Here is a 23,811-nt window from a genome sequence, read left to right on the forward strand (position 1 = left end):
ACAATCACAATAAATATGTTTCCACATTAGTCATGCTATGAAAGAAGAATCAGAACAAAAGGGTAAAACCTCAAAAAAACAAAAACAAAGTAGAAACAGTATGGTTCAGTCTGCATCCTGATTCCACAATCCTTTTTTTTCTGGATGTTTGTGTTCCTTAAAGAGAGCAAAACCCTTCAGGCTGCTCATGCCACTATTTTCTCTAGAACCCTTCTCTTGGACTGCTGTATTCTTCTTCAGTCTTCTCTATAAGTTTATGAGGCAGTGTGAACGGTTTGCTTTTTAAAGTCGGATCTGGGATTTCATCCATGTAAGGCAGTTTCAGGGATGCATATCGGGACTTGCGCCCCAACTTACCATGCTTAAGAGTTGCCTGGGGCCCTGAGAAGCTGGCTAAGTTTGCCTTGATTTGCCATGGTCACACAGTTAGGCTGAGCTTGTCTGGGAAGACCTCTCCAAAAGAGTAATTATGGGATTATTCAGCATCACCTCTAGGGAAAGGAAGAAAAAAACCCACACCTCACTTTGACATCAATCAATATACCCTGTTATCCACCAAGCGATATGGATTTATTCAGCACCTATTGTGGAGCGCTTAGAGCTTGAGCAGGCATCAAAGAAACCAATGTCATCCGTTGCATCCAGGGCCCTCTCCAGGCGTCTTGACTTTTGTCCTGCCACTGGACTCAGGAAGAGTGAGGCTGACCAACTCTATACGTGTCTGCTTCACTTAAATCCAATTCATGCACAAGTCAAGACATGACCAGCAATGTCATTGGTCCTCTTCAAAAACAAAAGACAGAGAACAACAACTAAGTGCCCGGCTCTATGCTAAGCACTGGGGGACACAAATCAGTCAATAAGCATTTATTAAACACCTAATACTAGGTGCCAGGCACTGTGCAAAGAAGGCAGATGGCAGTCTCTATCCTTATTTATTTATGGGTCCATGAGGGTTAAGTGACTTGCCCAGGGTCACACAGCTAGTAAGTGTCCAGTGTCTGAGGCTGGATTTGAACTCAGGTCCTCCTGAATCCAGGGCTGGTGCTTTATCCACTGCGCCACCTAGCTGCATATAGACACACACATATATAACATATATATAATTGCAGATAATATACATGCCCTCAAGGAGTTTATATTATGACAGGAGACAGTATGTACCTATATAAGTATGTACAGAATATATATATATATATATATATGTATATATGCATATACACACATAAGGACTCTTGGGAGGAAGTACTTGAAGCTGGGAGGGGGTACGGGCAGGAAGGATGAGGTCAAGAAAGACTCCATTGGGGAGGGGAGGCAGCTAGGTGGTGCAGTGGATAAAGCACCAGCCCTGGATTCAGGAGTACCTGAGTTCAAATCTGGACTCAGATACTTGACACTTACCAGCTGTGTGACCCTGGGCAAGTCACTTAACCCCCATTGCCCTGCAAAAAAAAAAAAAAAAAAAAGACTCCATGGAGAAATTGGTGGTTGCTATGAGTTTTGAAGGCAACCAGGGATCCCAAGAGGAAGGGGAAGAATAAGAGCATCTCAGGCATGGACTTACAGCCAGTACAAAGAGGGAAGTTAGAGTACTGAGTGTGAAGACCAGCAGGTGGGTCATTATAGCTGCAGCATAGTTCCTGGAGGTAGAAGAGATTAGATTAAGATTTATAAAGGATTTTCTGTAGCTTCAAGAGGGCTGAAGACTGGAAGGCTTCTGTGGCCCTCAGAGTCTGCATCCAGGTGAGGATGGTTAGGGTGTGGTACCTCCTTCTAAGAGGTTCTACAGCTTTCCCCTTTTGTGCTGGAAATGTCCCATCTGCCCTTTATGTGAGCGATGCTCCCTTGATTTGCAAGAGTTAGAGGGAAGGGGCAAGTTATCATTGAGGAAGCAAGGTGATTTCTATTAACCTCCACTTTAAAGTCCACATTTTGGAAGTTTTGACCTTTATAACTGATTGGGAAGGGACAGTGGAAAAGGAATCCAACCCTTCCAACAGACTTTGAGCCTGTTCTCATAGAGATCTGGAGACCATTTTTCATGGCTTTGGTTTGACTTCCAAGAAACTATCCCCTGCCTAGAGGGTTAAGAGTTTATACAAGATACTAGAGTAGCTTATGGCCCAGTCTTCTGATTTAAGCAGCCTCCAGACTCTAAAGCAGTGTTGTCAGACTCAGAAATAGGGGCCACTGAACCATATGTAACGCTCCCCACAGGCACATAGTGATTCGGAAAACACATGTGCATGTTATCAATGTTGGATTGGATTTTTATATATTTTTTGAAGTATTTACCAACTAAATTTTTAATCTGGTTTGGATTTCCCTCAGAAGTGTTGCCCCAGGCTATATGTTTGACACCTCTGCTCTTAAGAAGGCTGGAGGTAAGGGGCAGCTAGGTGGCACAGTGGATAAACCAACGGCCCTGGATTCAGGGAGGGCCTGAGTTCAAATCCAGCCTCAGACCCTTGACACTTACTAGCTGTGTGACCCTGGGTGAGTCACTTGATCCTCATTGACTTGCAAAACAAACAAACAACACCTCCCCCCCCAAAAAAAAAAAGAAGCCTAGAGGTGTACTGAACACATTTAACAATGACTGAAGATTTATTCAGTATTTCATATGGTGCATCGATCGAACAGCCTAGCAAATAATTGTCCAGGTCTGTATAGACCCTGATGCATCTCTCCATTAATCTTTGAGTGAACCACAGCTTTAATCTTTTGGGGAATGAATGCATAAAAAGCATTTAGTAAACACTATGTGCAAAGCACTTTCCTAAGTGCGGGGTATACAAGGAGAAAAAGTCAGATAGTCCCTGTTCTTAAGGCGCTCACATTCTAAATGGGGAGACTACACATGGGCAAGGTTTCAGCTGCAAGGCAGCTGGAGATTGTGGCTTTTCATGACTCACCACCCTACAGCATCACCAGAAGAATATTGATGTTAAATTGATGCACTTTTAATTCAAGGAGAATCTCCGGGGCAGGGGGAGGGTCATTAAAAACACTGCACAGTTCCCCAAAGACGATCCAGTGTATTCTCCTCCTTCCCAATTCAAAGCACGGCACATTATCCAAACTGCATGTACTGATGGGCCAGCTCACTAGGTAGTGACATGCACATGCACTGTAGGTGCTGATTGGCCAGCTCTAGTGGTTACATACAGATCTATCAGGCACAGTGTTGTGTATGCACTCATTTACTAGGATGGCCACAGAAATAAATGGAAAACATCCCTTATTATCCTCCTCTTCCCACCCCATGGCCAATGGCATGACATCAAGGCAGGACTGAATTCCCTCTTTTCATCATTGATTCCCACTTAATGCAAAGCCCAGAATTGAAAGTGTTTCCAAAGATAAGGTCTCTGCCCTTGCATTTCAGCTGAATTCCACACCAAGGCAAATGTAGTGGTTGTGAAACCCAAGAGTTATACTATTCAGACCTCCTTTTAATTTGAAGAAATGTAAAGCTGCATGGGGAATGAAGATGTAATTGTACTTGGCCCTGTTCCTCCTAGGGAGCTATTGTCTCTGAAGAGGAAATGTCAACCTGAATTGCTCTCTTCCCCCTGGAGGATGTCCTAGTGAACACTTTGTTGCTTTCTGTTGGCACCATTGCACACGGGAGTAGGACAGTCTGTGGATTTTCTAGGAAATCATGGAGGCTGTACCGCAGCTGACTCTGATTTCTTTTTCCCTGTTTAGGGTCAGCGAGCACGCCAAATGATTTATGGTACAATTTCATTGAACTGCCTTACCATGGAGAAAGCATCAGCATGTTGATTGCCCTTCCTACAGAGAGCACCACCCCACTCTCTGCCATCATCCCTCACATCAGCACCAAGACAATACAGAGCTGGATGACTAACATGGTACCCAAGAGGGTGCAGCTGATTCTGCCCAAGTAAGTAGCACTTTGTACTGAAGATAGACCCTTATTGGATCAAAGTACTCAATAGACATTTGTTGGATTACATTTGGATGCCAGGTGGAACTCCGAAATAGGCTTACCACTAGAGTAGGCATGGTCTGGTAGAAAGGGCATCTAGCGCACTGAAAGCCATGTCACCTGCATTCTAGTCATAGAGCTGCCATTTATTGGTTATGTGACTTTGGGCAAGTCATTTACATCCCTTTGGACCTCCATTTCCCCATTCACAAAAAGACAGGGGTTAGACTCTTGAACCCTGAACTCATCTCCAGTTCTATAGCTTTGGATCGTGAATTCCAAACTCCAATTTTGGGTGTTGAGAACACATTTCTTCCCTGCAGTATCAACCGTTTGCCAAGAAGTTAGGCTAGGTATTCCTGAGCCTAGTTCATTATAATCATTAGGTCATGCACTTCCCATCTGCTCTGAATTAGAGAATAAAGGGGGAACTTCTGGAGTCTCTTTCCCTTCCTCTCCCCCACAGGAGGAAGGAGCTTAAGCAGATGGGCGACTTCCAGCTTTTCCTCCCTTGCTTCCTTTTCATATGTACAGGTTCTCTGTAATGTCATTGTTAGAGATTGCTTCCGTTTGCTTGATATTTAAATTGGGGGCTGAAAGATACCCATTTAAATTCTTGTTTTTAAAGTTTGCCACTGGGTACTAACCACTTCCTAAGTTGTTTCTTTGTTGATTTCTAATAGTACATGTTTGTTCCTTTTTTATTTCCTTCTCTTATACCAGATTCACTGCAGTAGCAAAACTTGATCTGAAGGAATCCCTGGAGGCTTTGGGCATTACTGACATGTTTGAACCATCGAAGGCAAATTTTGCAAAAATTACAAGTATGTTTGACAAGTTTTAGTTATAAGCCTGTGTTTTCAGTTAGGAGTAGAGACATCATGGCACTCACTAGTGGATAGGATAGCAGGCTAGGCTTTAAATCAAGAAGACATGGGTTCAAATCCCACATCTGAGAATTGCTGGCAACATGCTTTGGGCAAGTTACTGAACCTTTGTGTTTGTCTCAGCAGGTCTCTACGAAGTACCTACTAAGTTCTTTGCAGATTCTGACTAGGAACAGGGAAGGAATTCTTACCTGCGAATTGTAGATCCTTCACAGTCATTTGGGAAGCAACCATAATTTAGCTTGTGTTTCAGCTTTAAAAGGGACCACTTCAAATTTTAGTTTTCTTGCTATAGACATCACAAAATGGTCCAATAGGATGTTGATGATAAATCTCATATAGACGCCTGGTTAAAGTTATCAGAACTTATCTTTAAGTTCTGGGAAGACTTTCATTTCGTAAAGTTCACATTCCAAGCCATTTGACTCTTTCTTTTAAATTCCTTCCAGTATCTGGAAGCTCTGGGTTTATTGTTGGCCTTTCCAGATGCTAAAATGTTAGGTTGATAACTATGGGGTTAGAACCTGAATCTAGAAGTTTCTATTTCAGGTATGTTTATATCTACAAATATTAAATGAGATCTCATAGATGAGTTTGATTAGAGTTTGCTTTGAACTGAGAGAAGGATGTTCCCTTTGCAACCACTTTTAAGATTTACAGACTTGAAAAAAAAGATTTACAGACATGAAATTATACTTATCACATCTCACTTTATGTAACTTTTTTCCCTCAAAGTAATATTTCAAAGGTGTGATCTCAATACACACACACACACATACACACACACACACACGTATAACTTTTAAAAATTGAATTTGCTGTCTTCCATTTTTGGAAGTAAAACTATTTTAAAACACTTTGCATATATCTGCATTTGTGGTTAAATATGTGTGTGTGTTCCCCTCAAAGGTTAAGAACTCACCCAGTTATCATTGGTTCATCCACCAGGATACAGCTATGGGTATCCACACCCCACCCCAGCTGTATATTCCTCCCAGGTGACAAATGTGCCTGACACTGTGAAACAGCAGCTGCCTATGTAGGTATGGCAGTGCACTTTAATGAGGGTGCTCTGCCTATGACTTTGTCATCCTTTGGTGTGTGAAATGGATGCTGATGGTGGTGGGAATTCTATGCACAGAGCTCCCTGGTAAAGTGCCTTTAAACTCTTAGAGAAGCACTGGGGTACAGCAGGAAGAACAATGCTTTATTTGGAGTCAGACAACGTGGGTTTAATTCCCCATTCCTACTTCTTACAATCTGTGTGATCTTGGACAAGACAGCTAACCTCACTTTCCTCTTCTGTAAAATGCAGTTAGATTAGATCATCTGTAATATCTTTAGTTCAAAATTTATGCTTCCATGATCTATGGGGCATCAGTCACCTCTATATGAAAGGTGTAAGGTCAGTGACTCCTTCTCCTACATGACTTCCCATCTCACTAAGCCACTTCTCTGGCTCTCAGTTTCCCCATCTATAAAACTAAGAGGTTGTACAAGATGATCATTAAAGTCCCTTCCAATTCAGATTACTGTTGTATAATTCAGCAGAGACTGAAGCCACCTGAGGTGACACTGAGATAACAGGCTTCAGTCATTGGCTAACCAGATCATCTTCCCTGCCCCTTTCAAGAATAATAATAATTATATAGTGTCTACTATGTGCCAGAGGCTTTACAAATATTATCTCATTTGATCCTCATGAGGGGAGGTAAGTGCCCCTATTATCTCCACTTTACAGATGAGGAAACATAGACGTAAGGTTAAGCAATTTGGCCAGTCTCACACCTATTAAATATCAGAGGTTGGATTTGAACTCAGTTCTGGCTGACTCCAGGTTCAGCATTCTATCCCCTGCACCACCTAGTGGTCTGTAAGAATAACAACGTCCATGACTTTTGTACACAAAGAGACCAGCAGTGGTTTGACTTAAAATTCGATCTTCCTTTGTTTTGCCTGAACAGGAACAGGAAAACTTCACGTTTCTCACATCTTGCAAAAAGCAAAAATTGAAGTGAGTGAAGATGGTACCAAAGCTTCTGCAGCAACAAGTAAGTCCTGACTGTGGATGCCATGCACCAGCTGCCCTGAGAGCACAGCCTTCATCCAACTGATGAGCAAGAGGGCCCTCCTGTTAGCAGGCTCATTCCTGCTCTCTCAGTCTTCCTTCACTTTGGATCCTAGGGAAGGCCGAGCTTTTCAGACCATGATCCATAGATAGAAGAATGTATTCTTTCTCAGAAACTTGCTCCTAGTGCAAAGTAACCTCCTTTTCTATCCTCCTTTTCTATCGATTCATCAGACATCAGATATCCGTCTGATGAATCCCAGCTGTGTAGTTCATACATTCAATAGCCTTTCATTGACAGTCGCCTATGTGCAGGGCACCATACTAGGGAAGAGGGAAAGTTTAGAGAAGCCCCAGTCCCCGTCCTCACAGAGTTAACAGCCCAGAAAGCTGGAGGTAAAGACAGGCCAGACAGACAGAAAGAATCATCTAGATAGTGCCATGGACCTGGAACCAGAAAGACCTGAATTCAGATCCAGCCTCAGATACACCTAATAGCTGTATTACCTTGGGCAATCACTTAACCTCTGTTTGCCTCAGTTTCTTCATCTGTAAAATGGCAATGGAAAATAGCACTTACCTCCCAGGGTTACTGTGAGGATCAGATAAAATAATATGTAAAGCACTTTGCAAACCTTAAAATGTGATATAAATGCTTGTTATCGTTATTATTAGAGAAACAGAGACTATATTACATAACTCTCCATGACTAAGTATATTTGAGTCATTTTTCCAGTCTTGATCATCATGACACCAAATCTACTTTTTCCCTTCATGGTTTGAGTAATGTAGGAGAAGAGCAAAAATCACTGGGATCATTCATTTAATTTCTTCATCTGTCTATCATCAATCAGTGAGCATTAGTGATTAGAATGTGAGCTCCTGGGAAATAGAAACTCTTCCATTCTTGTACATATATCCCAAATACCTCAGACTGCCTGGCAATTGGATTGATTAAGCACCTACTATGTGCCAGATACTCCACTGGAAACTGAGCACAAAGAATTGAAACAATCTCTACTCCCCATTTGATGGGGAGACAAGTACATGTAGCTTTTTTTTTTTTTTTAACTATAGCACTTCCCCCAAACCATGCAGTAGCACAAAGTACAGACCTTCATAAGAGTTGCATCTTTCCTTAATACATTTTGGTCTCTGTAAGCTTTCACTCGTAGCCCTAATCCAGATTTGATGAGCTTCCTTGAGTAAAGTTTGTTTTCAGTTGTATTTTAAAGAATAATGGTAAAAATCCAGAATGTCTTGAAGTTAGGAAAGTCTAAAGGCATGCTTTCTTCTTTTGTAAATTATTATATTTTGAATTTTATGTAAACATTTGATTCTTAGTAATGGTCTCTGAACTGAGTAGGAAGGGGAAAAAAGTTGCTGTTTGACTAACATTTGAGAAAATATAAATGTATCACGGCAAAACTGTAGTTGAAGAAAAAAGAAAGCACCCTCCTTATTTTCAATGACCTTATAGACTAGACTAGAGGAAAACTAGATGTAGTCACAAAAAAATAAATTTATTCGCAAGATTTTATATAATCAATGCAAAATAAGTGGCATTTATGTGATATAAAAGGAGGAGTCATAGTGAACTAGACAGGTCAGAGAAGATTTCATAGAGGTGGCAGGCTTGAGGAAGGCCTTGAAGGATGGTTCACAGGTTCAAAGACTAAATGGGTAGGGAGCATTATAAACAAAGGAAATGGAATAAGCAAAGGTGTTGCCATATTGAACCATTCCACATGGGGTAGGGGGGAAATAGCTGGTGTAACTCAATTGTCTAGTAAAAGAAATATTAATCCCGTCCCAGTCCCTTCCCCACTATGTCTTGTTAGATTACTGACATTTTTCTCTTGGTTCCTAATGCCTTCTCTCCTTTCTTTCTTTTTTAGCTGCCATTCTAATAGCCAGGTCATCACCTCCTTGGTTTATAGTAGATAGACCATTTCTGTTTTTCATTCGACACAATCCCACAGGTAAGTGATTACTATTGATTTGATCATGGACTGAATGTTGGTATTCCAAGAAGTGTGTGAGGAGTGTAGCTGAATCAAGCCTTATAGCTCAAGGGGTGTTCAGCTTGGTACTGTAATTACTATGACAGTGATTACCTAGCTTTTGTATACCTTGAAGACCTTTAGGGTGCCATTTTTTTTAGATCTAGGGAAACTTTGTGGCAAGAGCTCATTTGTGGCAGCAAGGTGCCAGAGAATGATGGGACCTTTCAAATTTTGGCAGAATTGTAGGTGGGTTAATTTTGTGATAGTTTAGAGCAGGCATCGTAGAATTTATTTTTATTTATTTATTTTTCTGTGGGGCAGTGCGGGTTTAAGTGACTTGCCCAGGGTCACACAGCTAGTAAGTGTCAAGTATCTGAGGCCGGATTTGAACTCAGGTCATCCTGAATCCAGGGCTGGTACTTTATTCGCTGTGCCACCTAGCTGTCCCCCATCATAGCATTTTTTGGGGGGGCAATGAGGGTTAAGTGACTTGCCCAGGGTCACACAGCTAGTAAGTGTCAAGTGTCCAAGGTCAGATTTGAACTCAGGTCCTCCTGAATCCGGGGCTGGTGCTTTATCCACTGCGTCACCTAGCTGCCCCGCCCCCCCCATCATAGCATTTTTTTTAAATTTTTTTTTTTTGTGGGGCAATGGGGGTTAAGTGACTTGCCCAGGGTCACACAGCTAGTAAGTGTCAAGTGTCTGAAGCTGGATTTGAACTCAGGTACTCCTGAATCCAGGGCCAGTGCTTTATCCACTGCGCCACCTAGCCGCCCCCCCCCATCATAGCATTTTAAAGGCATGATTGATGGACTTGCTGAAAGCACCAGGATTTTCCAAAGGCTTAGAGACAACATTCAAATTTGGTAAGAAATTTCACATTTTTGTGTAACATCTGTGAGCATGTTACAATACTCCAACCCATGCTTAACATGCTCATTGACTATGGGTCTCTGAAGGCTTTACCCTACTGTGTCTTTACCAGATTGCTGTTATTGATCCAAATACAGGCCAAGCTCCTAAAATGAAATTTCTCTGGAAGGAGAGTAGGGAGATAGAGATAGAGATATGGGTATAGAGATATTTCTAATACACACATACATACTTCTGCCACCTAGCTGCCCCAGCAACCATTTTTAATGGGCCTATTGTGTGCTTGGTTTTGTATGTGCAGGTACAAAGAATGAAACAAGCCCAACTTTATGATCTAGTGATCAGAGCGCACATTCAGGTTTTATGATAGGCAAGTTTGGAGGAATCCAATGTTTGGATTCCTTTTATTACAACTCCTGTATGCCTTGATATGTAGTTTCATAGGTTGCTACAGCCAAAGACTTTTCTAACCTGGCGGCCAACTACCCCACTGATAAAAAGCAGGTCCTCAGCCTCCAGCTGGATGCCAGCCCTGGACTGGGTGTTTGCAGCTTCTGAGGACCTATAATAGCTTCTGTTCTAGTAGCATAGCCTTTGAGAACCCAAGGTCATCTCCATGCCTTTGATGTAGAGTCCAGTGTACTTCACATCTAGACTAGACAGGGATACCTAGTCTCAAAAAAAAAAAAAAATTAACAAATGAATGAATAAGGAGTGAGAGTTTTTTCATAAACTGTGTAACAGGCTTTTTTTTTTCTTTCCCTTTTTACTCTTCTAGGTGCAGTTTTATTCATGGGACAAATAAACAAACCCTAAAGAATATGCAAAAAAAATGCAGTTTTTCTTTGAGAAGCAAAGACTCCTTTGCCATGGAGGAAAGACTTCTTGACTACATCTTTAATAGTTCTGTTGAATATTTTTGTACATTACTCTGATTCTGTTCCAAAATTAGGTCTTAGGAAATTTGGCTGGGTTTTTTAATAGTGCCTCCATCGTTAGAAGCATTGCTGTTCTGGGCTAAGTGTCCTAGGGAGAAAAGGGTGGGGAGGGTTGGAACACTGCAAGGAGTGAATAGAAAGGCTTAAGACCTCAAAATGTCTAAAAGATTCTTCAGACTACTGAATGGTTACCTAGGCTAACAAACCTCTTGAGTATTTACTGTCAGTTTCAGGATTTAAGACAAACAAAAACAATTTTTTAAGCCGTGACTTGGGACAAAAGCGTTTAACCAGTGTGACTAAAAATTTTGTGGTAGTGTTGACTTTTTTCTGTGGAAAAAAAAAATTGTTGGATGCCTTTTTAATTCTCTTCTTTGCCCCTCAAAGACTTGATGATAAATATTTGGGGGACTGAAATAACTCAGCTCTCAGCCTTTTGTGTGTTTTGTTTTTGTTTTCTATAATGCATGTATTCACTAAAAATAAAGTTTAATGAACCAATGGTGTCTTTGCTAGACAAGGTTTGCTGCTCTGTGGTAGGCCTGCCCTTGCTGGTGTGTGTTCTTTCCTGGACTTGCATTTTTGTATTTTGTACAAAGGAAACAATAAAGTGTTTGTAAACAGTGGGGGAAAATGCTCCTTCAACCCTCACCCCCCAAAAATCCTTTGCTCTTTTTTCTAGCCTTTGAAAATAAGACAAAAGACTTGTGTGAGTAGGACCACAGAGCAGTAATAAATACTTTGATCTGACAGCAAACTTTTCCCTCTGAACCTCTGCCCTTACCAACACAACAAAAAAATCCAACACCTCCAGATCGCTCATCTCCTTTTTCTTCGAGGCCCGACAGCTAAAACTTCATTTGGTCCTTCAGTGCCTCTTTGTTCATCCAGGATTGCAGAAGACCAGTCTGAAAGGTGGCCCATGCTAATCTCTTCTGCCACCCTCACCCCACCCTCCCCCAACCCCAAGAGAAATTCTATTTAGGCTCCCAGCAAAGGGAAGAGACTCCTCTGGACCAAAAGAAAAAGTTATGACTTTGACAACTTGGGGGAGTGGGGTTTGTTTGTTTTTTTCCTTTTTTTCCTTTTTATGCCAAGACTCTTTCCATGCTGTTTGGGGTCCTAGTTTTCTAAGTTAAACTTCTAAACAATTTTGTAAGGTTAATGATGCCACAAATTCCTTTCCATTTTGATTAAGAGATTTCTTGAAACCCTAAGTATGCCCAATACAGTCATAATACTTTTAAAGGTTTCTCACCACAATTTAAGAGTATGACTTTTCTCCTGGGCGTTCCCCACACACACACCTCTTCAGTCCCCAGGCTCTATTTGTCACCTTTCTTTGTGTACATGAAAACTTCAGACTTGGGACTAAGCTAATTTACAACTAGCGATAATGCCTATGTGCTGACTGAGTGGAAGTTTACTGCTTTACATCAGTTATTTTAAAAATATCGCTGGCTACGCAAAGAATAGAAGCAAGAGGAATGCTTAATTCAAGGAGGAAGGCCTTGGAGTTGACTGCAGGGCTTCTCTCACCAGCTGTTTACATGCAAAAGTGTGGTGATTACATGCATTTCTCAGTGGTTTATTAAATTACTTGAATCTATAAGACGCTTACCTGGTTTCCCTTATCCTCTGCTTCCATCTAGAAATGAATTTAGAGCTGGAAAGAAAACCATAGAAAGTATATGGTCTCCCTTTCCCTCTTTTTACAAATGAGGAAACTGAGGCCCATTTAGATCATTATGGAATCATCATGGGATTCAGCAAAGAAACTTTAGAGACCACAATCCAACCTCCTCATCTCAGAGATGAAGGAGTCGAGACTTAGGGTTATCTAGCTAGTAAAGAACCCAAGTATCCTTACTTCTAATGATTGTTCCACTACAATTTGAACTGGTTTCCTTTCCAACTGGTCTAAATTAATGAAGTTACTTAATGAAGGACAGTTCCACTGTGACTTGTTCTCATTGATGCAGTTGGACTTATTTCTGAGGCTTGTGGAAATTGAGCAACATGATCGAAATATTGAAAAGAATGCTTGATTTGAAATCAAATCACCTGGGTTGTCATCCCAACTCTGTCACATGCCAACTGTGGGCCACAGGTGACTCTCAATTTCTTTATCTTTAAAAAAGGAATAACAAAGGGGCAGCTAGGTGGCGCGGTGGATAAAGCACCGGCCTTGGATTCAGGAGGACCTCAGTTCAAATCTGACCCTCAGACACTTGAGACTTACTAGCTGTGTGAGCCTGGGCAAGTCACTTAACCCCAACTGCCTTACCAAAAAAAAAAAAAAAAAAAAAAAAGGAATAACAAGAATGCTAAGCTACTTACCTTGATGTAGTTGTAAGAAAAATTTCCAATCTGCTAAGTAAATATGAGATATTCTTATATAGTCTCCCAACATCTATTTTAGCATTTAGTTATATTTTAATTTGTAGATTTCACAGCACTGGAACTAATCTGATTATATGAAAATACAGATAATTTCAAGGTGCCCAGACTCAGTTTTCCAACACTAACCTACTTTCTTACTGCCTTTCTCCTTGGGTTCACCACCCCAACTACGCACCTTCCATCCCTCCCAAAGTTTGACTCCGACCTTTTGTTTGGCATTGCTTCTAATATTCAGTGGCCGAACTGGTCTGGATTAAGCTGGATATCTCTTTAAAAATGTTGGGGAGGGAGAGGTCATGTGTATGGAAGTTTCCTTAATACTTCAAGGTGCAATGGTTTTGCTTGCTTTATTGCTAATTTAAAATATAGTAAAGAAAACATTTTTAAAAGGTAGTAGGTAAGGACTAGAGAAGATTAATAGGAAAACCATTTGTAAGATTTAAGAGCTAAAATTCTAAATCAAATAGCTCAAGTAAAAAAAGATTAGCTCCAAGTAATCTGATCTTACTTGTATAAATTATGCATAAAACACTTTGCTCATTGGATAGACTTTACTTCCTGGGAGGACAGCTTAATTAGGGATAGGGCATGACTTAAGAAGGCTATGGTGGTGTGCATGTTTGTCCTTCTTTCTCAAAGAGGACTATGACATTGGGAGGTACGTCGTGACGTGCACCAAATTGGATTTAAGTGAGGGAAGGCTGTTTAAAGTCATCAATCTCACTCTCTCCTCCAGAGACATCTAGGTCCAGTGGCAAGATACAGATCATGAAGACTGGAGACCTGCACAGGGTCACACAGCTAGTAAGTGTCTGAGGTGAAATTTGAACTCAGGTCCTCCCAGTTTCAGGGCCAGTGCTCTATCCACTGAACCACACAGCTGCCCCAGTGATATGCTGCATGGAGGTAAACAACCTGGGGGTGCACTAGGCTTGAGCCGTACTCATTCAACTAGGTTTTTGTGGTTTCCATACCAACACTAGGTTTGCTCCATCTAATTAAGCCACTAAATGGTAGTTAAAGCTCACTTTATATGTGAAGGTATCAACAAAGCTTCTCCTGTTTCCCACTCCCAGGCTTTTAACAATTCATAAATGTCTAGGCTACTTTTGTCCCCACTTCCCTGGATCCTAATGTTTTGCTTTCCTTTCTCAGTGTGACCCCAAAGTTGTACTCTCTCAGGTATCAAGTGGAATTTCTACTAGAGTGAAAACCAAAGTAACTGTGTAAACTTAAAGATACTGTCACTCCCATTAATACCTGAATATTTACCAGACCTTATTGCTCTGGGCTCCATAGCTAAGACCCTGGTAGGAAATCACTCTGTGTCCTGGTTTCAAATTATCTTAGGGAAGAAAGAAATAGACATTGGTTCCTTTGTTCTAGTTTGCCTTGGAATAATCCTCAATTTAATACCTATGGGTGCTAGTCCCAGCACACTCTTCCTTCTCACCATCTTAAGTACTACGGCCAGCCATACCACCAGAGCCACGCCAGCAGGTCACACCAACCTTGTCAGTTAGAATCCTGAAAGGATCAGAAAGCAAGCAAAACACCCCAGAACTAGCTGCAAAACTGGCTTCTCTTTTTTAAGTCTCTCAATTGAAGTACATATGTGTGTCTTTTTGCTCAGTTTACAGTAATACCCTCAGGCATTTCAACCCCATGCTTCCTGTGTCTAAGAAATTTTCAAAATGCAGTGGGAGGGGGTAGCTAGGTGGCACAGTGGGTAAAGCACTGGCCCTGGATTCAGGAGGACCTGAGTTCAAATTCGGCCTCAGACACTTGACACTTACTAGCTGTGTGACCCTGGGCAAGTCACTTAACCCTCATTGCCCTGCCCCCCCCCCCAAAATGCAGTGGGAAGCCTAGAGCATCAATCAGTGAATAAATATAAATTAAGTACCTAGTATGCACCTGGCACTGTACTAAACACTGGAGATAGAATAAAACAATTCCTATCTCAGAGAGTTTAAAGCAGGTGCTGTTTGAGGTAGAGGACTGCATTCCAGAAAACTGAATAAACTCAAAAGATTTGAAGACAAAAAAAACCAAACAAACTACAGTCCACTGGGGGATGGTGATATTGACACTGTGTGTGTTTGCCTGCACTTGTGTGCATATGGGCTTGTGCGAGCAATTAAACATACAAAGCAAACAGTTTCTCACACAGATTAGATGTCATGCTGAGTTTGAAGGGAAGACAGGCAATTTTCAAGAGTAACCGTGGTAGATGGGAAGGACAATGACAGGTAGACCCACTCATCTCCACATTGAGCAAGTGTGGTGCTTTCGATTGGGCCTGGAACACAATAGATTGAAAAATGTTAGAGAGGAGGTGTTGACCCAAATAAATGTAAAGCTGTATGCTGTTGATGGCCTACAAAAGTCTTTGTCCTTGGAAGGCAATTGGAAACAAGCCACCTGAAAAATCATTCATGAGAGAGCTTTTCAAAAGGACACAAGGGAGTGGCCCTTTGTACTCCCTGTAATTTTCTGTTCTTCTGAAAATGAAAAACCTGTATAGTATTAGCTTAGTACTTATGAGTGCTGCAGAAAGGAAACAGGGAAATTGAAAAAGGTACACAGGAGATTTGTTTTCATCTTTGATTTCCACTCTATTCTTACATAGTTCTGCCCACCTCCTGAGACCAACTGGAAAGAACTTCTAGAAAAATAGATGAGGTCTGTTTAAGCTTGTATGGCTTCTGCGGACATATCCTGGGTGAGTGGTCTTTCTGGTATGGTGGAAAGACCCTTTACTTGGGAGTCAAAGGACACAGGTCAGATCTCACATCTGACACTAGCTATGTGCCCACTGACAAGTCATCTAACCTCTTGAGCTGTCACTTTCCTCACCTATTAAATGAGATCCTTTTTTTTTTTTGGTTCCTCATTTGTAGTACATGTGAGTGACCTCTTATCCAGTTTACTATAATCCTCTCAGGGTTTTTTTTGTTTTGGTTTGTTTTGGGTTTTTTTGGCAGGCAATGGGGGTTAAGTGACTTGCCCAGGGTCACACAGCTAGTAAGTGTCAAGTGTCTGAGGCCGGATTTGAACTCAGGTCCTCCTGAATCCAGAGTGGATGCTTTATCCGCTGTGCCACCTAGCCGCCCCCTCCTCTCAGGTATTTTAACCCCATCCTGGACATTTCCCAGAAATATGACTAGACTAGATGGCCACTAGAAGTTTCTTCTAGTTCCAGATCTATGCTCCTCGAGTATCCAGGACTGTGGCTATGTTGGTGTTCTCATACTGTTTCCTTTGCCTCTTCAGACTATACTTTCTGGGGCCATAACCCATCAATGCAGCCCTAGCTTTCAAAGGGCCCTTTTCTGCTCCCATAACACTTTGGAAACAGGAGAGAATCTCTAATCTTCCTCTAGACCCCTGAGCAATCTTGGAGAACAGAGCTGGACAGAGAATAGATACAGGTTGTGACTGGAATGGGAAGTAACTGGAGCATACTCACCTCTCTGGGTAATACCAAGCACAGTGCTAATGCTCACAGATTAAATGGTTCAAGTCTAATCGTGCCATGGCACAATGGAAACCCAACCATTTCCTATCTTTATACTTCCCTTCTTATGGGATATCTGACCAACTCCAGAACCCAGAGAAGAGTAAAAGGAAAAAGATGGCATACATAATGATTTTCCTAAAGTACAAGTCTGATAACTTCAAATCCCTACTCAACAAATTCTGGGGGCTCCCTATTACCTTCAGGATAAAATATAATCTTGTTTGAAATAGAAAGTTCTTCACAAATGGGCCCCTTGCTACCTTTCTAGTCTTCTTACACCTTACTCCCCACTCTGTACTCTAGGATCCAGTCATAATGGCTTACCTGCTGTTCCATACAAGTAATGCTCCATCTCTTGTCTCTGTGGGTTTGCTTTGACCATCCTTCATACCTAGAATACTGTTCCTTTTCTTTCCCCCCCCCCTTTTTTCAGGGAATGAAGGTTACGTGACTTGCCTGAGGTCACACAGGTAGTGTCAAGTGTCTGAGACTGGATTTGAACTCGGGTCCTCCTGAATCCAGGGCCCGTGTTTTATCTACTGCGCCACCTAGCTGCCCCCTGATGCTTTTCCTTTTCAACCCCACCTCTTAGAATCCTTGGTTTCCTTCAAAATTCAGCTCACACACCACCTTCTATAGGAAACCTCTATAAATTCCCCCAGATACTAGTGTCTTCTCTCCCCCAAATTATATTTATTTTTGGGGCAGCTAGGTGGTGCAGTGGATAAAGCACCAGCCCTGGATTCAGATGGACCTGAGTTCAAATCCGACCTCAGACACTTGACACTTATAGCTGTGTGACCTTGGGCATGTCACTTAACCCTCATTGCCCTGCAACAAACAAACAAACAAAACAAATTATATTTATTTTTCATATGCAATTTCATATTTGTTTTCCATATAATTACTGAGGCCACATCTTGGCATATACAGAGGTGTTTTCCTGGCTGCTTCCAGCTGTGTGTAACAGGGCAAAAGGGCTAGATGTCTGAGATGATAAAACAATCCCCTTAATGGCAGCTGAACAGAAAGAACTGATAACTTATAGAATCATGGAATCATAGAATTTGAGAGGGAAAAGTGTCCTCAGTGGTCAAATGGTCCAACCCATTTACCAGAGAAAGCCCCTCTATAACATGGCTGATGAATAATAACCTCTGATTCAATATTGAGCCCTCTCTTCCACCCTGGTTACCAGACATCCATGAGCATATGATATCTAAAGTTCATGTTTAGCTTAGCTAAACATAAGCTTGGGTTTGGAGCTGCCTTTTTTGTGTTTGTTCTTTCCCAATCTTGGATGAATAAGCATCTGTCTCAAGATAGATAGACATGTCCAGGTATAGAGGTGAGCTTGTGAGTTCTAGTGGTCCAGAGGTCCTGGGTCCTTTGGGTTAGAGCTGACTGAAAGCAAAGGGAGGAGTCCCCAACAATTATTCTAGCACTTTTGGAAACAAGTACAACTAAGAGATTTGGCTCAAGCCTGGACTGTTTTATTAGGTGGCATGAACCAGTTTGTTTAAACAGTGCACAATCAAGGTAGAATACGCAGTGCCTAAGCAACAACAATTCAAACTGCTTCATATTTAGTTTAAGTTTTAACCTTAATATTTGTTTCAACTTCCTAGTAGAACATAATTGTTTTACTGCCATCTGTTCAAGTCTGTTTTTGTCAAATATGTGTTTATAAATGTTCTATGTTGGACATTTTATTTTGTTTCAGAAAGGAAATGAGAAATTGAAAGAGGTACACAGGAGATTTGCTTTATCATTTCTTTTTTATAGGAAACAAATGCTTCCCATACTTGAAATACATTGTACAGTGACTGCCTTTCTATTCTATTTTTGAAAGATCTTAGACCTGAACCAACTTTAAAGTTATAAGTAATTCCCCCCACCCCAGATAACCAAGGTAGGGGGTCTTAAGAACCATAAAGTATGAGAAAAAGCAGTCTAACTACTCTCATTGTAGCCCAACTACTTCCAGGACTGAATCTGGTCTAGACTACATGTCCAGAACATAGCAGCTCGTTAGTGGAGAAGGGACTAGATATAATATTCTATTCTCTTGGTCCTAATAGTTGTTCTTAGGATGTGTGGGGTGTTCAGGAAGGACTAGCATCTCTGGTGTGAGGACTTCCCAAGTCCTTTTCAGGATAGCACATCTACCTTTGGTGTTCACCTGATTCAGCCAACTCTCACCCGTGCCTTAAAGAAATTGTAGCATGCTCAGTGGTCACACCCTGGTAAACCACCTTGACAGATGGGCTAAACCAGGTTGAGGGTAACTGACAGGTTCAGTGAATTAGGGGGATGTCTACCCCAAGTATATGAAGACTTACTTAAAATGAGAAGATGAGAACGACTTGTTCCAATGGCCACGAAGGCAGCTGAAGCAGGTTCTGTGGAGCATAGAGAGCTTGGTCAGACATCAAAGACACCAAGGTCATTCACTGCATTCCGGGCCATAGCCAGTCCTTCTGACTTTTGTTTCACTACTGGATTTTGATGACTCAAGAAAAGAGAGTGACAAAATCTTACAAAAATGAATGTTGAGGGGGCAGCTAGGTGGCGCAGTGGATAAAGCACCAGCCTTGGATTCAGGAGTACCTGAGTTCAAATCTGGCCTCAGACACTTGACACTAGCTGTGTGACCCTGGGCAAGTCACTTAACCCTCATTGCCCTGCAAAAACAAAAACAAAAACAAAAACAAAGGATGAACGACAATAATAGTGTTTCTTAAAGTTTTATATATTCTGTATAATGTATACAAATTGTCTTTTCCATTACAGCTGTACCCTTGAGAGCAGGGACTTTTTAAGTTTTCTTTTTGTATTTCCATCACTTACCATAGTGCCCGACAAATAGTGGGTGCTTAATAAGTTTTGTTGATTGATTGATTCTTCCTAAACCCACTCAGAGAATAAACTTGAAGCTATTACTTAAGATCTCAGATAATAAAAATTAGGGAGGAACTTCATGGACATAATTGCCAGAAACTATACCTTCATGGCAATTAATCATATTTCTACTATACTATTCTCCTTATTGTTACTGCTGTCAGCCCCACATGCTATCAGCTTGTATTCAATAAACTGAATCTTATATCTATGTAATTGATATAATCAAATCTTAATTTCTTTTAAGTAGAAGTATATCTTGCTTAATAGAGTAGCTAAGCATTCTGTAAAGCAAATCTTTTTTTAAATGAATCCTATATCCCACCTTAATTTTTAAATTTTTAATTCAACTTTCAGCAACCATGCGTTAATTATTGTCTCCAATTTACAAAATACGATGTGTGTATGAATTTTGTTATTATTTTTCTAACTATAAAATGTCCTCTTGGGCTTTTGATTGGAATAGTATTGAACTAGTAAATTAATTTACATAGCATTGTCATTTAAAAATTATATTGGCCCTCAGGGGCAGCTAGGTGGCGCAGTGGATAGAGCACTGGCCCTGGAGTCAAGAGGATCTGAGTTCAAATCCGACGTCAGACACTTGACAACTTATTAGCTGTGTGACCCTGGACAAATCGCTTAACCCCAATTGCCTCACCAAAAACAAAACAAAAAAAACACAACACCAAAACACTATTAAATAAACTCCAATGACCCCCTATTACAGTATCAAATATGAAATAACCTGTTTGGCTTTTATAACCTGGCCCATTCCTACTTTTTGTGTATGTGTGTGTGTGAGGCAATTGGGGTTAAGTTACTTGCCCAGGGTCACACAGCTAGTAAGTTGTCAAGTGTCTGACGCCAGATTTGAACTCAGGTCCTCCTGAACCCAGGGCCTCTATCCACTGCGCCACCTAGCTCCCCAGGTTTCTTCTTTAAAGGGATTCTGGGGCTCCGTTAGCACAAGGCTTCAAGTCCTCTTATGTCATAATCTCCACCTGGGACCCTTTCCCTGCTGTTGGGCTGACAAGTTATTCTTTTACTGGCTCCCACCACAGGTATCAGGGACTGCTTAGGCTGAATTCTGCCTAGAGCTTTTCTTGTGCAGCTTGACTTGGGGCCACTGGGGCTCAATTGAACCTTGCTTGGAACATCGAGGCTGCTCTCTCTGCTAGGCCAGGGCTAGCCTAGCCCTGTTACACCTGGACTGGCTCTCAAACTATTTGCTGGAGTGCTAGGCTGGACCTACCAGGAAGGCCTTGAAGCTACCATACTCAGAATACCCCAAGATTACTCATTTCTATAGGAGGCTTGGGCAAGGAGTGCCGTGATGAATCTGACCATTACCTTCCCAAAGTCCCAAAGTTGCTCTCCTGCAACTACACTCCCAGGGCATTGCAAACCAACCTTGGCTATGTGAAGCACAGAAAGGGAATGCTGGGACTGCCCCCCAAAACTCCAGGAGCTTTTGATTGGACCTCTGCTTTTGTCTCTAGGCATGCTTCATGACTTGTCTGTCTCAGGGTCTCCTCAGGACTCTGGGGTTCCTTCTGTGGATTCTTAGGTTGGGTGGAAGAGTCTAGAAAGTATTATTTCTATGGCCTAATAGAATAGTGCATATCTATGGCCAGATGGAGTGTTTGCAGGGATCTTGGGTCCTCTTCGTTCTAACATGAAGTCATCTTTCTACAAGCCCTGGTAAATGCTTTACTACAGTAGACTTTTTCATCTAGATGGATGATAAATGGATGGATGGATGGATGGATGGATGGATGGATGGATGGATGGATGGATGGATGGATGGATGGATGGATGGATAGGTAGATAAGTACATATACATGAGATATATAAAGATGTATATATATGCATCTTTATATATAGTTGTATGTATATATGCATATGTATATGCATATATGTGTGTGTGTGTGTATATATATATATATATATATACACACACACACATACACACACACATAGATATAAAGAGTTGTTCAGTTGTTTTAGTTCTGTTCAACTCTTTGTGACCCACTTGGGGTTTTCTTGGCAAAAATACTGGAGTGCTTTACCATTTCCTTCTCCAGCTCACTTGACAGAAGAGGAAACTGAGGCAAACAGGGTTAAATGACTTGCCCAGGGTCACATAGCTAGTAAGTGTCTGAAGTCAGATTTTAACTCAGAAAGGAGTCTTTCTGACTCCAGGCCCAGCACTCTATCTATTGTGCCACCTAGCTACCCCGGATAGATAGATAGATAGATAGATAGATAGATAGATAGATAGATAGATAGATAGATAGATAGATAGATAGATAGATAGATAGATAGATAGATAGATAGATAGATATAGATCAATCTATATAGACCTATATCTATATCTATTTACATAGATCTATCTAGGTATATATAGTTAATATCTATCTGTATATGACATATCTATAGATAGATATTTATCAGATAGATATAGGATATATATATATATGGGAGATAGGTATATATATGATATATATATAGAGAAAATATGTATATATATACACACAGAGAAATGAACAAGTGAACCAAATATTTTCTATTTTTAGGTCATTAGAAGACTCTATACATATATATGTGTGTGTATATGTATGTAAATATATATGTATATGTGGATGTGGATGTATATATGTGTGTATGTGTATATGAGCAAGGGAATCTACATTGAATTCTTCTCATTAAGGACTAACAAGGTTTTTGGATTATCTAAGATATCTGCTAGACTTTCTCCGCCAGCTGAATGGTTAATTAATCATTTAGGTTACACTATTTCCTTTTTAAAGATGAAGGTTTTACCTTCTTCAAAAACAAGTCATGCTGATGATTGGATACTAACATCATTTAAATCTCAATGTCTATGTCAATACACTTATCTCCTCACAAGGTATAGGAGCACCCCTCAAATGGCCCTGGCTGCAGGATGCCCAACGCCATGGCTATTGCCAGTCATTTGACCAGAGATACAATTAAGATATGGTGGAATTGTTTTGAATGGAAGCTGGAGAGGACTCAGGGCTGGGGTGGTAGTTTCAGAAAAGGTCCATGCCAGTCCTGTCACTGTTCATTTAGCAAAGCAGAAAGTGTCACAAGGAAGTGGTTATGCCATATCTGGTATGTACATACTGTACATACATGGGTAACAGCTCTGGGTCTGGTTTCCTTCACACACACACACACACACACACACACACACACACACACACACACACACACACACGATGTTTACCACCATTTTTGTCAAATATTTGATCATTTTAATCAAATGTTTAAAAAATTCTAGATGTGCTAGAAACAACAATTAGCTCATTTTGCAACTTTCTTCTGGTAATTAGTGCCAACATTAGGTCGGCCATAACCATGGATTTCACTCATCTAAGGATCATATAGAATTTAGAGTTGTAAGAAATATCAGAGATCTATTTCTAGCATCACTACCCACATAAACTGGCAGTTGATTCCATTTGCCAAACCATCCAAACTAAGTTATTTTTTTTAAGAGGCACAAAATTCTACCTTCCATTATTCTGACAAATGATTCATCAGGGTTTTTTTTGTTTTGTTTTGTTGTTTTTACCATGTTCAGAATTTACTTGGACAAAAATATGGCATAGGGTAAAATAGAATTTGAAATGTTATTCAAATCTCCTCCAGAATCCGTTAACCTGCCTGCATATACTTTTACAATAACTTCCTTATTGAACATGCTAACAAGGAAAGTGTAGTAACTTCAGAGTCTAAGCTGTTGGAAGCAATGTAGGCAAAATTCAGGATTATATCTAAACTAGAATAAGTGAAGACTCTGTTCTAGCAATGACAGGCTCACAGCTGTCACTAAGCATCCAGAAGGAGAGACTAAAAAATAGGGTTAGCTGTTTGGCTGGAATTGGAGGTAAAATAAATGGGAGCTTAAAAATGAAGTTGAAATCTGGTTATAAAGCCTGACTACATCTTCTCAACTACTGTGAGTTTATCTTTACTATAACTCAATTAATTGTTGCTTTGGAAGATTAGCCTTTTTTTCCACAAGATTCAAATAGCACCATCTGGTGGTCAAGATCAGAATGATTGCCAGTTCAGGTGATCCACTCTCATTTGGAAAATAGGCATACTTCTTAGTTCACTCTTTGTGGAATAAATTTAAGCTTAATTCTCAGGATAGCTTGCTATGCTCAGATATTCACATATGAAATAGTATTAGGAACAGTAAAGTAGCAGCTTTACATGAAC

At 40.8% G+C, this 23,811-nt stretch overlaps 1 protein-coding gene across 3 annotated transcripts in view; it reads left to right on the forward strand.

The window, feature by feature from the left end:
* SERPINE2 (serpin family E member 2) overlaps positions 1-11,351 on the forward strand; it is a 79,616-nt gene extending 68,265 nt beyond the window's left edge. For all 3 annotated transcript variants that reach the window (XM_043998741.1, XM_043998739.1, XM_043998740.1), the window contains exons 5-9: positions 3,712-3,910; positions 4,679-4,779; positions 6,807-6,893; positions 8,809-8,892; positions 10,568-11,351. In XM_043998741.1, coding sequence (XP_043854676.1) covers positions 3,712-3,910; positions 4,679-4,779; positions 6,807-6,893; positions 8,809-8,892; positions 10,568-10,605 — 509 coding nt within the window. In that variant the 3' untranslated portion in view covers positions 10,606-11,351. The remainder of the gene's footprint in view (positions 1-3,711; positions 3,911-4,678; positions 4,780-6,806; positions 6,894-8,808; positions 8,893-10,567) is intronic.
* Positions 11,352-23,811: the final 12,460 nt, after the last annotated feature.

This window comes from Dromiciops gliroides, chromosome 3, assembly GCF_019393635.1.
Source record: "Dromiciops gliroides isolate mDroGli1 chromosome 3, mDroGli1.pri, whole genome shotgun sequence".
Lineage (NCBI taxonomy): Eukaryota > Metazoa > Chordata > Mammalia > Microbiotheria > Microbiotheriidae > Dromiciops > Dromiciops gliroides.